Here is a 13767-nt window from a genome sequence, read left to right as displayed (position 1 = left end):
ATATTCAGTTTCAATTTGGCATTGAAGCGGCATACATTTCGGTTAAAAAACAAAAACATTGTTTTTTTTTCACTTTTCTTTTGTTGTTATTATTGTGGCGTTATATTTTCTAGTTCACATGTGTCAATGTTTATATATTATTTAATATTATAGTTACCTATTTATTAAAATACATTACTTGTGAGAAAATAGAATTTCTCAAACTCGTGTTGGAGTCAATGATATTTTATTTTTTTTTTTTATCACTCCTCCACTGACAGTTTAAATTTCTGCCCTGTATATATACGTGTATGATGCATATACATATATGCAGACACATACAAATGTATAGCATCGGGTGGGAAACAGCGGACCTCGTTGTGGGGGTCGAGTTCAAGGAGGTTCCGCGTTAATGGAATCTAAACTAATAGACTTTGACTGTACAAACAAATAATATAACAAGTAGACTTTTTTTTTTATAAATTGGAGATACTTATTTTTTTTCATCCTTTAAAGAAACCCCAGACAGCATTCAAGTCGGAATGACTACTTTACCTTTATGACGTCTTTTTGAAGGCGTCTTCAAGAAGTCTTATAATGACTTCTTAGAGGTGTCATTTTTAAGAACTCTTAATGAAGAGTTCTTGAAGACTCCATTAATAAGACGTCAGTTTTGTGATGTCTAATTGTATTTTTTTTTTAACTTCTTCATGAAGTCAAAATTAGGAGCTACTTAAGACGTCACGGTAGATTCATAATGAAGTCTTATTTGCCAAGTCAGAAAAAAGAACTCTTTGAGAACTCTTTTTGAAAACGTCTTACTGAGTTCGCTAAGTGGCTCATTCGATATCTTGAGAACTTCGTGAAGACTTCTTTCAGATGTTGATGAGACGTCCAAATCATTAATAGGAACTCATTCAGAACTCACCAAGACGTCATTTTGCTGTCTGGGACGATTATCTTAGCACACTGAAAAAAAGATTTATTTGAGCCAAAGATATCGTATATTTGGATATGGCCAAATAAATATTTAATTGTGAGAAATATGTAATATATTTGAGTAGTTTAATTGCGTGAAATAAGTGATTTATTTGTGGTAAAGAAATGATTCAATTACTACAAATAAATAAGGGCTTCAAATATATAGATAGTATCGCCAAATTTTGGGTTATGTCACGAATTTAATATCTTTACCACAAATATATCAATTACTTACCACAAATAAATAATATATTTCTATCAAATTACAAAACTATTTGAATCAACTGTCATATTTTTTTGTACCAAATATATTTATTTGTCATTAAGAAATATTAAAAAAAAAGCCACAAATAAATTGATTTATTTGGGACAAATATTTCTTTTTTTCTGTGCGAAAACGGAAAATATAGGATTATACCATCAATAAGATAAAATACAAGTTCAAAATTATTACTTAATTCTTGTGATTTTTTATTTAGATAAATTATGAGTTAAAAAGTTTTTTTTTTCACAAAACAGTTTAAATATTATTGCAGTCATTAATTTGCAACCAACACTTTCAATTAATTTTTTTTGTGCTATCATATATTTCATTTACACATTAATAAATTATTGAATATCTAAAATTGATCAAATGTTAGAAAGGTATAACATATAGACGGACGGATATCGTACCAATGATATTGATAGTGAGTTTTGTTACTTCGGAAAAACTCAAATCACAATAAAAAATTAAAAAATTAAAAAAAAATACGGTAGTGTTTACTCGTTTCATTGTTATTGACGGTGATAATTTTTAATTTGAGGAAGAATCCGATGTTTATATTTTTTAATTATTTTACGTATAAAATTCGAACAAAATTCGTTATGATTTTTGTCATTGATAATCGAATAATTACATGCCTGATGCATTAGTCGCTTAAAATACATTATTTGAAACATGTCATACATAATTATCACGTTATGATGAGAAAAAAAAATAGGAAGTATATTAATTTGGATCGTATTTCATTTGCTGTATTTTTTATGTTTTCACGAAAATCACTTGCACTTAGTCTTTGATTGTTAACATAAACAACTTCTACGTGCTTTGCTGCTTCAAGAAGACGTGACCCGATTTCTGCCAAACATCGAATCTTGAGAGTACCTCCACTATCAGTGAAGTGACGAGTTTCAGTCCCAAAATGTAGTCCAAGAATATTTGCGGTACCCGCCGAGGTCATTGAAGATGTTGGGTAAGTTATCGTATATTGTTCAGGAACCTGGAATTATTACATATTATAAATTATTGGGATTTAAAAGGTGTGAAATAAAACAAGTTAACGTGTTTTCCCGAGAAAAAGTTATTGCTTAGGCTTACGATGGATATAAAGAGTCATTCATACACACTATGAAGTTGAATATGCTTTAATATACAGTATATTTTCAATACAGTCTAAATTATTTCACGAGAAGTATATGTATCAATAAAATTGAAAAATGGGTGATAAAAGTTTCGTGTTTTATTATACCGTGACGTAAATAGTTTCGGAATTAGTTATTGATATATTCATTGGTAGAATCACTCAGGTTGTAAATTAAGATTGAGTAACTTTTCGACTAATTTAATTTTAAAAATATTACTCGGAGAAATTATTCCCCTTTAAAATTCTGTGGTATCATAATTTTCTTTTTTTTTTCCAGGTACATAAACTTTTTTTTCTCTAATCAACGTGGAAATGTCACAAAAGTATATCTACGAAAAAAACAAAAAACAAATTAATTTTTTTTTTATGTACGCCCTTTTGGCTTTAAGAAAAAAACATTTTTAGAGCCAAAAGGACGTATCGTTTTTTTTTTTTTCATAGATATATACTGTTTTAAAATTCCTAAGTTAATTAGAAAAAATTTTTTTTTATATGCCCTTTTGACTGCAAAACCAAAAGGGCGTATATTTTGAGATACGCCCTTTTGTCATTAGTAACGTGAAATATCTATAATAGAATTAGGCTTTGGCCAATCTCATATCCAGTCAACAGAGTTGAATTTAAATTCAGATCCAAATAGAATTCAAAGATCGGTGACGAGACGAATCTCAGGTATGAAAGACTTCACACCTTTTGTGCGAAAAATTATTTCGGGTTTTACTGGAATTTGAACCCACGCTTGAAGTGATCAAGTTCGAAAGGCCTGTTTTACGCCGTAGATCGCTCTGCCATGATCACCAGTTTTATGGTATCATAGTAAATCCAGATCATATTGGCCATCTGACGGAAATTGAAATGAACACATACAATAAATACTATGACCACAGTGACATTTACAATGTTTACAGTAATTTGTGATATAATCATCAATTTTACTATTGTTACAGTAATTTTTGCATGAGTTTATTTCAATATTTGCAAGAGGCCAACATGATCTGGCTTTACCATGACACAATAGTATTTCAAACGAGAATTATTTCTCCGTGTACCAAACAATTGACGGTGTGTTACGCCCCCTAGATATGATTTTCCGCAGCTAAATAAAAGTACGTCTCCCTTAGATTTCAACGGAGAATAACATATCTCAGTCTCATCGAAATCGGAGAGGGACACTTGGGAACCGCCCTTGTGAGTTTAAAGAATATCAAAAGAACAGAAGATTTTTCCTAGTTATTGCGAATAAAATTTTATAGTATAAAAATTGATGCCATAGGTTATTTCAATGGTTACAAGCTACTATAAAGTTCTAAGCTACATAGGTGGGAAATTGAATAAAAAAAATTGAAAACAATAGTCAGCTATTAGAATTTTATTTACCGGCTTATCATTGATGGTCCAGTAGAGTTTCGCTCGTGGTACTGAGGGCCATGCTGAACAGTTTGCTGTGATATTTTTCCCAACTTCATAGTAGAGTGGCAATCCAATTATTTCTGGCCCGTGAATTGGTAAAGCTGGAATTAAATAATATGTTCGATGTTAATAATAGATTGAGTTTCTTTTGAAATGCGGATAATAATTTGTAATTGGTTTATAATTTATATAATATATTAATTCGATTTACATATCTTCTATTTGATATTGATATTTGATAGCCAGGTAAAAATACCAAAACTACTTACACTTGCTTATCATGCTATAAATTTTTGATTTATTTATCGATAAATAAAATTACATAATAACGAAAATAGTCATAGTAATCGCTTAGATAGTTTTCTCACGGGTATACACGCGTTTCACAAGTAAAAAAGGAGATGTGCATAGAGCTAGGGAGCAAATGACAAATATTCCTTGGAAACATTTTATGAAATTGTACACCTATCATGTTAAAGATATTTTCATTTGAAAATATACTGTGTGAAAATACGGGTAACCAAAAGAATTATACGTAAATGAACCAAAGTAATCAAAGACGCTCTAAATTGCACTGACAAATGATTGATAGCCAACAGAATAGGAATGAAAATATTAGTTTTTCTCGGGTATAAGCTCAAGAAAAAAAAAATTCGTATATTAATAGGTAAATTAGGTTACTTACATACGACATTGAGATTACCGGTCATAAAAGATGTTGCAAAAGCCGGTCCTTCAGTCGATACTTCACATTTATATTGACCAGCACTGGAAAGACTAAGATCTATTAAGCGTATCGAGTTTTCTCGGCTCAACATACTCTGAAAGAAAATAAATATTAATGTTTTAACTGTTTTCTCTCTATTCATTGTTTTGTATATAACATAAAATGCAGACAATTATATTTTACAGTAAAATCTCCGTAAATGAAGTCCAACATCAAAAGAATTGAGGCTTCTGAAGCTCAAGCTGTTTTTAATTTCTTGTTAAGAAAATTGAAAATTTACAAAAAAAAAAAAAAAAAAAAGGGGTTATTAATAATAAAGTTATTTTAATTTTGATTTGGAACATTTATTACATGCCAATTTAGTAATTGAAATGACTGGGTGCGTCTAATAGTTCGTAAATTTGAGTCAGGCGTGACTGATACTGTGAGTCAACATTTACAATCGACATTGGTTAACTGAAATTTAGCAATTACAGTTGAGAATTTATTTAACATCAGCTAATTTCAGAAATAATGTATTGTATAGTCAGAATTTGAGTATAGTTTTCGGCCAGGTTATAAAAATTTATACATCATGAAAACTATAGATTATCAAAAAATTAGATTTGTAAAATTTGTCGAAAAATTCTTAAGTACGCGCAATTGAAAATTCGCAAATTAACAAATTATCAATTAACTATCAAGTTTAACAATTTTTGATTAAGTCAGATAGAGGATTATTGTTGGAATACTACATTATATAGATTGCGTACACAATAATTAATAATCCTGTAATTGTGGGCAATAAACTAACCTCATACATATTAAATTCACTGTGCCTTCTATTGTTAGAGTACCCTGATTAAAAATACTCATTGAGAGGGATTAAAAATTTTTCCAATCTTTTTCAATCCATACAGAGGTTTTGAAAAGTATTGAATGGAATTGAAATTTCGATCATTTGAATACTTTGTAATTCTTAAAATGGAATTCAAAAGTATTAAAAGGAATTCAATCTTTTATCATTTCAATACCTTCCAATATGGAATTATTTTGGTATTGAGAAGGATTCAGAAAGATTCAAAAATTTCAATTCATTTGAATTCTTTTCAATCCTACACTCGATTCGAAATATCGAATTATTTAGGTATTGAAAAGTATTCAGAACGATTAAAAATATCAATTCTTTTGAATCTTTTTCAATTCCTCGGAAGTTTAGAAATTCTCATATTATTTTTGGATTCAATAGAATTGAAAAGTATTAATTTTATGTCCAGATGAAAATGTTGGGGTATAGAAAGTATTCTAAAGTATTCAATTCTCATCTTTTTTAATTCTTTTCAATGAGTATTTTAATCAGGGTATAATAATTCTAACAAAAGTATCAATAAATAAATGTAAATCATGTAAATAGCAGTAATACATTATATTTTATCGTAATTAATCGATAAAATTGTCAATAATATCAAGTAGACATATGATCCTCGTATAGAGACACGGTAATCTCGCGCTGCCATGTACATACACACTCATATACCTGTGTTTAAACGTGTATTTTGTGCGAGACACTACCGTGTCTATGGACTAAGTTGATAAAAGTTTTAAATTACTAATAATATTTTGATCTTAAACTTGACTGAGAAAAAAATGTCAGATATGAAGATTATGCATAGAAGCAGTTTAGCCAGCTGATATTACTTACTTGAAGTTTTACTCCTATCTGAGGAAACGTCTGAATTGGCTGAGGATTATTTGGAACATAACGGAAGAATTCATGGCCGTCTTTGTACCATTTAACAGAATACAAGCTTTTGTTGCCGTGAATTTCCCAATTACACCTCAAATCCACGTAGTCGCCGATTTCTGCTTCTTTTGGAATTTCAACGTTCACTTTTATGTCTTCTAAAAGAAGTCAGTAAAAATACATTAATATGAGAGCATAATAAATTGACTGAGTTGAAAATAAATATATGTTTTTATTTTAATAAAGATTTGAGCCCGGAAGAAAAGGTTTAGAACTGACCACATAATTATATCTGATTAAATCTGAAAAAGCAGATCTAACCAATAAAATCTTTAAATTGTCTCTATCTAACGAGATCCGATCAGATATAATTATATGTGGTCAGATTTTAATCGTTTTTCTCCTAAAATCCATTAAAAGAAAAATATTAAATTGTGAAAAAAAATATAGTTTTAATTCGACCCGGAATATAGTCTAATGTATTAGAAACGTTACTTAGAGTAAATTTCTAAAGTCTCATTGAACTCAAACTAAGAAGGAGATGAAAAATTAAGTTGAAAATTTCTTCGTTATTAAATTTAAGCATAAATACATGAAAAATATTCGATAATCTAAACCTCACATCATAATGGTTTACGATGTCGATAGAAAGGCCGCAAATTTACGGTAAATTTTCGATAATAGTTAAAAATCCCGATATTTCCAACCCATATAAATATAGTACTTTCACGTCGACAAGTCGGTACATTTGAGAAAATCTTCTACGTGCTCAGACGGTAAAATTATCATGGATTCCCTTTTTCTTCATTGCCAGCACACAGGATTTCTGACAAAAAAAAAAAAAAAAAAAACACTATATACCTGCTGGGATTTTCCTATGTTTTCACCATAAATTTATCGTAAACTTACTGTGATTTTATTTGGAAAACATTGTCATACTACACAGTGTACACAGTAGTACACTGTGCATTTATGATCATTTTGCTTTCAATCTGTAACTCTTTTACCATCGATTTACGGTGTGTTCATCGTATTTTCACTGCAAGTTCTCAGATTTTCTGCTGTAAGAAAATTTTTACGAAACTTAAAATTTCAACGAATCCACTTTATGTTAAATGAATTAGAGAAAGTTTTTAATGTATACGTTTTGGCTTTTTGACAGCAGAACACAGCCAACGATTTGAGTTCGGAGTGCGTGCAAGGTTAGTTATCTTTGGTATGAATAAAAATAATCATTATTAATGAACTTCATTTGTAATTTCAATGTATCGTGAAGTCGCGATCTCTGAGATTCGATGATCTGTTAGAGTGCCATTAATATCAATTATATATGATACAGATATATTCATGTTTCTATATAAATATTGTTCTATAATTTGCTAGACAAGATCAGCCCAAATCATGTACGAACCCGAACATAAATCTGCATCTTCGCTGATCCACCCCCATACAAACTGTGTATTGATAGATTTAATTACATGTAAATCCATATATAATCATGCGTAAATATTGATCTATTTATATGTGATCAGATATAAGTTCACTATGATGATGATATATAAGCTTACATTTAATTTTATATTCGTTCTTTTATAATTAAAACACGCAAAGTAATTCGTAGCAAAAATTACCTGAAAATTCTAAGTAACGGTGAGATAACTCGATATTCTTGACAGTTATACTATTTGCTTTAGTAATTTTTTGTTGAAACATACTTTAAAAGGTAATTATTATCACTGTATCACATATAGTTCGGCTGCTGAATTTCAAAACACAGTAACTGACAAAAATATAATTTTTGCAATATGAATTGAATTATGTTCACGAAACTCCATTGGAACTAATAATACGAAAAAATCGATTTTGAAAAATTTGCTTCTTACTGTGTTTTGAAATTGGGCAGACGAGTAATATATCTGACTGATCAAAAAATGTATTACTTAATTTAAATATTTACAAAACAAAAAACAAAAATCTGAAAAGCGATTGACCTTGAAAGAGCTGATAAGGTTTCGGAATCAATCCATCAAATATACTATAAGTTATCAAAACAAAAATACAAAAAAAAAATTTTTTTGAATAACTTGAAACGTACTGTACTGATCAAGCTCAATTTCTCACAGCACTTAGAAATTAATAAGCCGCTTCGAATATTCCCGGGTCATAATATCTAGCCTCACCAAACCCAAGTAAGTCTCAATCAAGCCTCACTTAGCTAAAAAAGCATTTTGAGCCTCAAATAATGCTCATAGAGCCTTAATGAACCTCAAATGATGCTCAAAGCGCCTCAATGAGCCTCAAATAATACTAATCGAATTTAAATTACATTTATTGAGGATCTGTGAACATCATTCGAGGCTCATTGAGGCTATATGAGCATTATTTGAGGCTCAAAATACTTTTTTAGCTAAGTGAGGCTTGATTGAGGCTTACTTGGGTTTGATGAGGCTAGATTGAGGTTCGATGAGGCTAGATATTGTGATTTGGGTTATCTCAAAGTTCTCTCATTTGAAAGTTATAGAATATTTACATGCACACATATGTACACTCGGATACCCTCTCGAAAATAGTCAGGACAGCTTCTTAGGACCTTTAAAAGTCGAGATTTGTTTAAAACTCGGTTTTCAAACATCGGTTCGAAACCTTTTCATCACGAGAAGTTTAAAAAATAACTAAAAAAACTATAGATGCAATACATGATCTAAATTTAACAATTTGTACTTTTTTGATGCTTTTGACTACACAAAATGGTAATTTTATCAAATATCTTTCAAGTTCGAGTTTGTTTGTAAATATTCGACTGTTTTCGTTGGTTCAAGTACTAATAGCTTAGAATAAATTATATGATGTATTCAGGCGTAAGTTAGCATCTTGATGTAGAGGACTTAGTCAATTTTTTTGTGTTATTATTATAGATATGTATTTAAATGCTTATGAAATTTTAGAAAAATTCAGTAGATGGACTGTTTTTATTTTTGTTAATGCTAATTTATTTAGCAAAACTAACATGTTTATAATTTGTTGTTACTGATTCTATGTATATTGAGAGGTTGAATGTAGCAAATCCATTTTTTTTCTTTTTTTCGGTTATAATTTTTTTTTTTATTTATTGCTTTTATTTTATTTTTCCCGAGAATTTAACTAATTATCATAATTTAGCATAATAAATTACGATGTAGCTGGTAAAAACTTCTCAAATGGAATTAAATCTGTTGTCTTGTGATAATTACACTGCACATTGTAATTTTTGTTGGATGTATTTAAAAATTTCTATGTTATAATGATTTCTTTTACGATAATTTCTATAATTTTTACTCTCTATTACTGTTACTATAGTATAATTTTCCTATAAATTGTTTTGCACGAAAAATACTGTAAGACTCTGATTGTTTTTGAAAAAGCATTTTTTAGAATTTTTTTTCTAGGGTAATACATAATTTTCAACTAATTTTTCATCTAACATTTTATTTTATATAGTTCACAACAGAATACTATTAAATCCAAAAAGACTGATTAAAATACAGTGCTGATAAACTTGAACATAGGGCGGGAATATATGAGGTTGGTTTGTGGGATCGATTAATTAGCTTTTCATTTGTCTGCTAAAATAATTTCCAAATGGCATACAAATTATCTTTGACGATTCTACTTTTTCATAAAAAGATATTTTTATAATTCTTAGATAAATACTCTATCCATTAAAATTTTCCAATTAACTCCCGGTTCATTTTAGCACGCTCTTCCAACACATTAGCCGAGCTTGAAACTAATATCTGATATTATAAAAATATTTTTATCAACTTTCTAACGAGCACAGATATTTATCTCTTTTAGTTCAAAAAATAGAATAATATTGTACTATTTTAAACAAAAAGCGAATTCAGAAATTTTTTCACGCAACATTTACTCTAATGTAATAAATTTTTGAAAAGAATGAAAGTTCGCTTTTATTAGTTTTTCAAGTCGATCTTGTAAAATATATGGCTCGCGTTAGTTTACTATTTATTTTGAATTCCGTATCTCAAATATTTATTAAGGGCAGGAGTGGGGAGGGGCAAAATGGGTTGCCTCCAAAATTTTATAAAAAAAGTTTGTTTTTTAAACTATTTCAAAATCACTATTTCAAATATAATTTAGGATTATTTTTAATTTTTTTTTTCATGTTTTTGAAAAATTTTGTTTTTGTAAAAAAATTATGAAATCATTTTGATTTTTTTTTTTTTTTATTAATTGACAGGAAAAGAACTTTCAATGTCAAATTACTTGAGATGTATTTCAATAATGAGCTTAAAAATATTTATGATCTCGAAACTTAATTAATTACTTTGAACCAATTATTAAACCTTTTACTTTGAAGTTAATAATAAATAGTGATTAACGAATAGAAAATTATTAATTTAAAGTAGTGGACTTTTTCAAAAATGAAAAGTATCATTTGAAAAATTTCATGACTTTTATTTTATAAGAATTGTAAAAAATTTTTTTTTCCCTTTTCATCTAATAATTATGTGAAATGTAATTTTCCTTTATGAAAATTACTTTTAAGAAAATTTTTTTTAATCAAATTTGTTTGATTTCCAAAAAAGTTTTTTTTCACCTTTTTCAGAAGGTACCTCATTTTGCTCAGAAAAAACAAAATTTCCTTTCTTAACGGCAGCTGAAAATTTTTTCTATTTACTATAAATTTCATTAAAAGAAAAATAGTTAACATATTTGAATCCCGGAAAACTTAGTATTTCCTTAAGTACCCCACCCCTATATTTTTTATCACCCTGAAATTCATGGGTAAATCAGTCAAAAACGCTAAGAGATCCAATAACATTACCATAATGAGCAAAGTGTTTCTTCAATTCGATAAATTATAATAAAATTTGTCAATAAAAAACAATGGTATGATCTTATGGTAAGATGAAAATTATTGTTATGAGCAGTATTTATGATCGAAAAAAATGATTGATATTAAAGGAACGGAACAAAGCAAAAATGTATTAACGGATGAAAATTATAAGCCACTTACTTTTTGAAAATGAAGCCGTAGAAAATCCAATATATAATAGTAATAATATCATGGTAACAATTTTATGAGGGCGATGCATCTGGTTTTCTTTATTGTTTAAATATTTTCGGAAATAATGAATTTTCGTGGGAAATATTAAATTACATTGGACACTGGGTATTGCACTTTCATAAATATCACTGTTATTTGAGGTCATTTTCAGCCTCGTTTATAACCTTATTATTGTTTTAAAATCACCATAATTCCGTTAATCCACCAAATATCAGTCGCATGATACTACTTAATTTTTAATCCATTTGAACGATTACTTTTGAAATTTTGTTTTGATTAAATTGCACGCGAGCTCTAAAATTGACGCATTTCTTGCCAGATACAATTTAGACTAGGAATTCCAGTAAGCGTCGTAAAGGTAGTTCGTAGGTTTACGTGGGCGGTTCCCATCAACGCGCAGCAAGGGGTTGCTACGGCCGGAGAGAAAAGGGTATGTGAAACAGAGATGTACTGAACGTTAGATAGAGAAAGAATGGGAAAGAGCGAGAAACTGTCGTGGAAAAATTTTGCGAACTACCCTCGTAAGCGTGATGCCGCGTCGAGACGCCCGGCACTACTGAGCGAACCGAAGGAAAATTCAGAGCCCGTTGGGGTGTTGCTACTGCTGCTGCTGCTGCTGCTGCTAACGCTACGCACACCCATTAAAATCGAAAGGTCACATTAGTTAGGTGGGGATGGAGCGAGATAAGTTCATATCTGTGTGCTTTATGTTGGTATCAAATTGGAAACTTTTTAGAATAAAATATCAAAATTCTTTTCAAGCTAATTATAATTTAATAGACATTGATATTTGAGTGTTTTGATCGATATTGATAGTAATTTTTCTTTTTGGAAAAATTAGTGACGTGCATAACAAAATTTGTTCTATAAAAATCTCTGAATAGTACAATCATTAAATATTTTTCATTTTTACGACAGTCTTATGGTTACGAGATAAAAAATGTCTATGAAATGATATAACTGTGACGGGAAGGGGACCGTCACAAACTCACCTATACTATTTTTAAGCTCAAATAGCTAGAAAAAATCAATTGTCGAAGATTTTTAAGGTCCGCGAGCTCAAAAACTCTGTTCGAAATACCGCTTTCACTAAGCTCTAAACTATATTTTCAGTGCCATGAACAAATATTTTTATTTTATTTTTATTTTTAGAAAAAATTTTTGAAAACGTAGACTTCATAGGTCATGTCCAGAATTTCATGCTGTTTCGAAATTCACAGAGTATAACACAGCCCCTATTCGCATACGATTTAAAAATATTCGGCAATTGAAAATAATAACTTCCCAAATTTTTAAAAAATCGTCGAAATCCATAGCGGAAAGTTATAAGGGGAAGACTATAAATTAAAAATAAATTGTGCTCTTAATTGAGACCTGTAACAACGTCAAAGGTAATTCTCTAGATTCCCAGCTAAGAGATTACGAGTTCGAAACCTCAGTACAACTGTGTGTTTTTTTTTTATTTATTAAAAGAACATGAATAATTAAGTTAATGTACTTAACACATTGAACTTATTAATATTTGAGAATTTTTTTTTTTCTTGAAAAAAATTTTAGAGTAAATTAGTTTTGGCCTCTTTCAAAAGAAATATATGCGTGTACAGAAAAAAAGGGTTTCTTAATGCGAAAAATTATTACTCGCCTCAAAAAAATTTTCAGTTACTCCAAGAAATTTTTTGCATTATGAATTGAAAACGAAAATTTTCTTAGTGCGAGAAAAAATTTCTTGCATCAAAAAATTTTGTCTAGTTCTAAGAAAATTTTAGTTTCCAATTCATAATGCAAAGTATTTTTTTGCTTCGGGAAATCCTATTTTTCTGTGTGAGCTAAACTTTATTAATGCCTAAAACTTGAATAAGTCGCACAAAATGAGACACGCCCAAATTTTTATTTGTACGAATTCAAAATGGTGAGAGCTAACTGAGATGAACTTAAAAATCTTTCATTTCTGATTAAAACCTAGAATTACTTTTCGACCCGGGTAATTAGAAAAGAACAAGAGAGAAAGATAGAGAAAGTAAGCTGTCAGAAAAAGAGGACACTAATATATTTCACGCACGCACGTATGTCTAATGTCAAATTATAATAAGTTGTGAGTTTTTTAATTACTATAATTAAATAGAATCGATTGAAACGGTGATTTCCAAAAGGGTTTTCAAGTTTTTGAATAAAAATTAAGTAAAAACTAAGTTTTGTTTTCGACATTGTTATGAATATGAAGGTCTTGAAGCGATATAAAGAAATAGTATGAACTGTAAATTAAGTAACAAAAAGTAAAGCAAATTAGATTCTCAAAAATTCCTTCAATAATACTGTCCTATGAGTGGAGATCTTAATAATATTGATCAATAAAAAGAAATCATTTTTTTTCTCAAATTCCGAAAATTTCGAATACCTACGTTCAAACGAATCGACCGATTTGGCGCAGTTTTGAAACTGTTTCAGCTTATGAACTATTATATATTCCTAAGTC

General features: G+C 29.2%; 1 protein-coding gene across 1 annotated transcript; it reads right to left on the bottom strand.

The window, feature by feature from the left end:
* Positions 1–1506: 1506 nt before the first annotated feature.
* LOC103569706 (uncharacterized) lies at positions 1507–11839 on the bottom strand. Its single transcript, XM_008547163.1, has 5 exons — positions 11244–11839; positions 6185–6384; positions 4462–4597; positions 3744–3877; positions 1507–2222 (listed from the first exon to the last, which is right to left on the bottom strand). Exons 1-5 carry the CDS (start codon positions 11437–11439, stop codon positions 1917–1919), a joined length of 972 nt encoding a protein of 323 aa, XP_008545385.1. The 5' UTR covers positions 11440–11839; the 3' UTR covers positions 1507–1916.
* Between the last annotated feature and the right edge of the window lie 1928 nt (positions 11840–13767).

This window comes from Microplitis demolitor, chromosome 3, assembly GCF_026212275.2.
Source record: "Microplitis demolitor isolate Queensland-Clemson2020A chromosome 3, iyMicDemo2.1a, whole genome shotgun sequence".
Lineage (NCBI taxonomy): Eukaryota > Metazoa > Arthropoda > Insecta > Hymenoptera > Braconidae > Microplitis > Microplitis demolitor.
This window is presented reverse-complemented; position numbering and strand designations above follow the sequence as displayed.

What these genes read in the sequence shown, in the direction of transcription:
- LOC103569706 (XM_008547163.1), bottom strand. Translation starts at nt 11,439, where the DNA reads ATGACCTCAAATAACAGTGATATTTATGAAAGTGCAATACCCAGTGTC. An exon ending in AGATAGGAGTAAAACTTCAA is followed by an intron (nt 4,598 to 6,184) that starts GTAAGTAATATC and finishes ATTTTCTTTCAG; the next exon opens with AGTATGTTGAGCCGAGAAAA. An exon ending in CGGTAATCTCAATGTCGTAT is followed by an intron (nt 3,878 to 4,461) that starts GTAAGTAACCTA and finishes ATTTAATTCCAG; the next exon opens with CTTTACCAATTCACGGGCCA.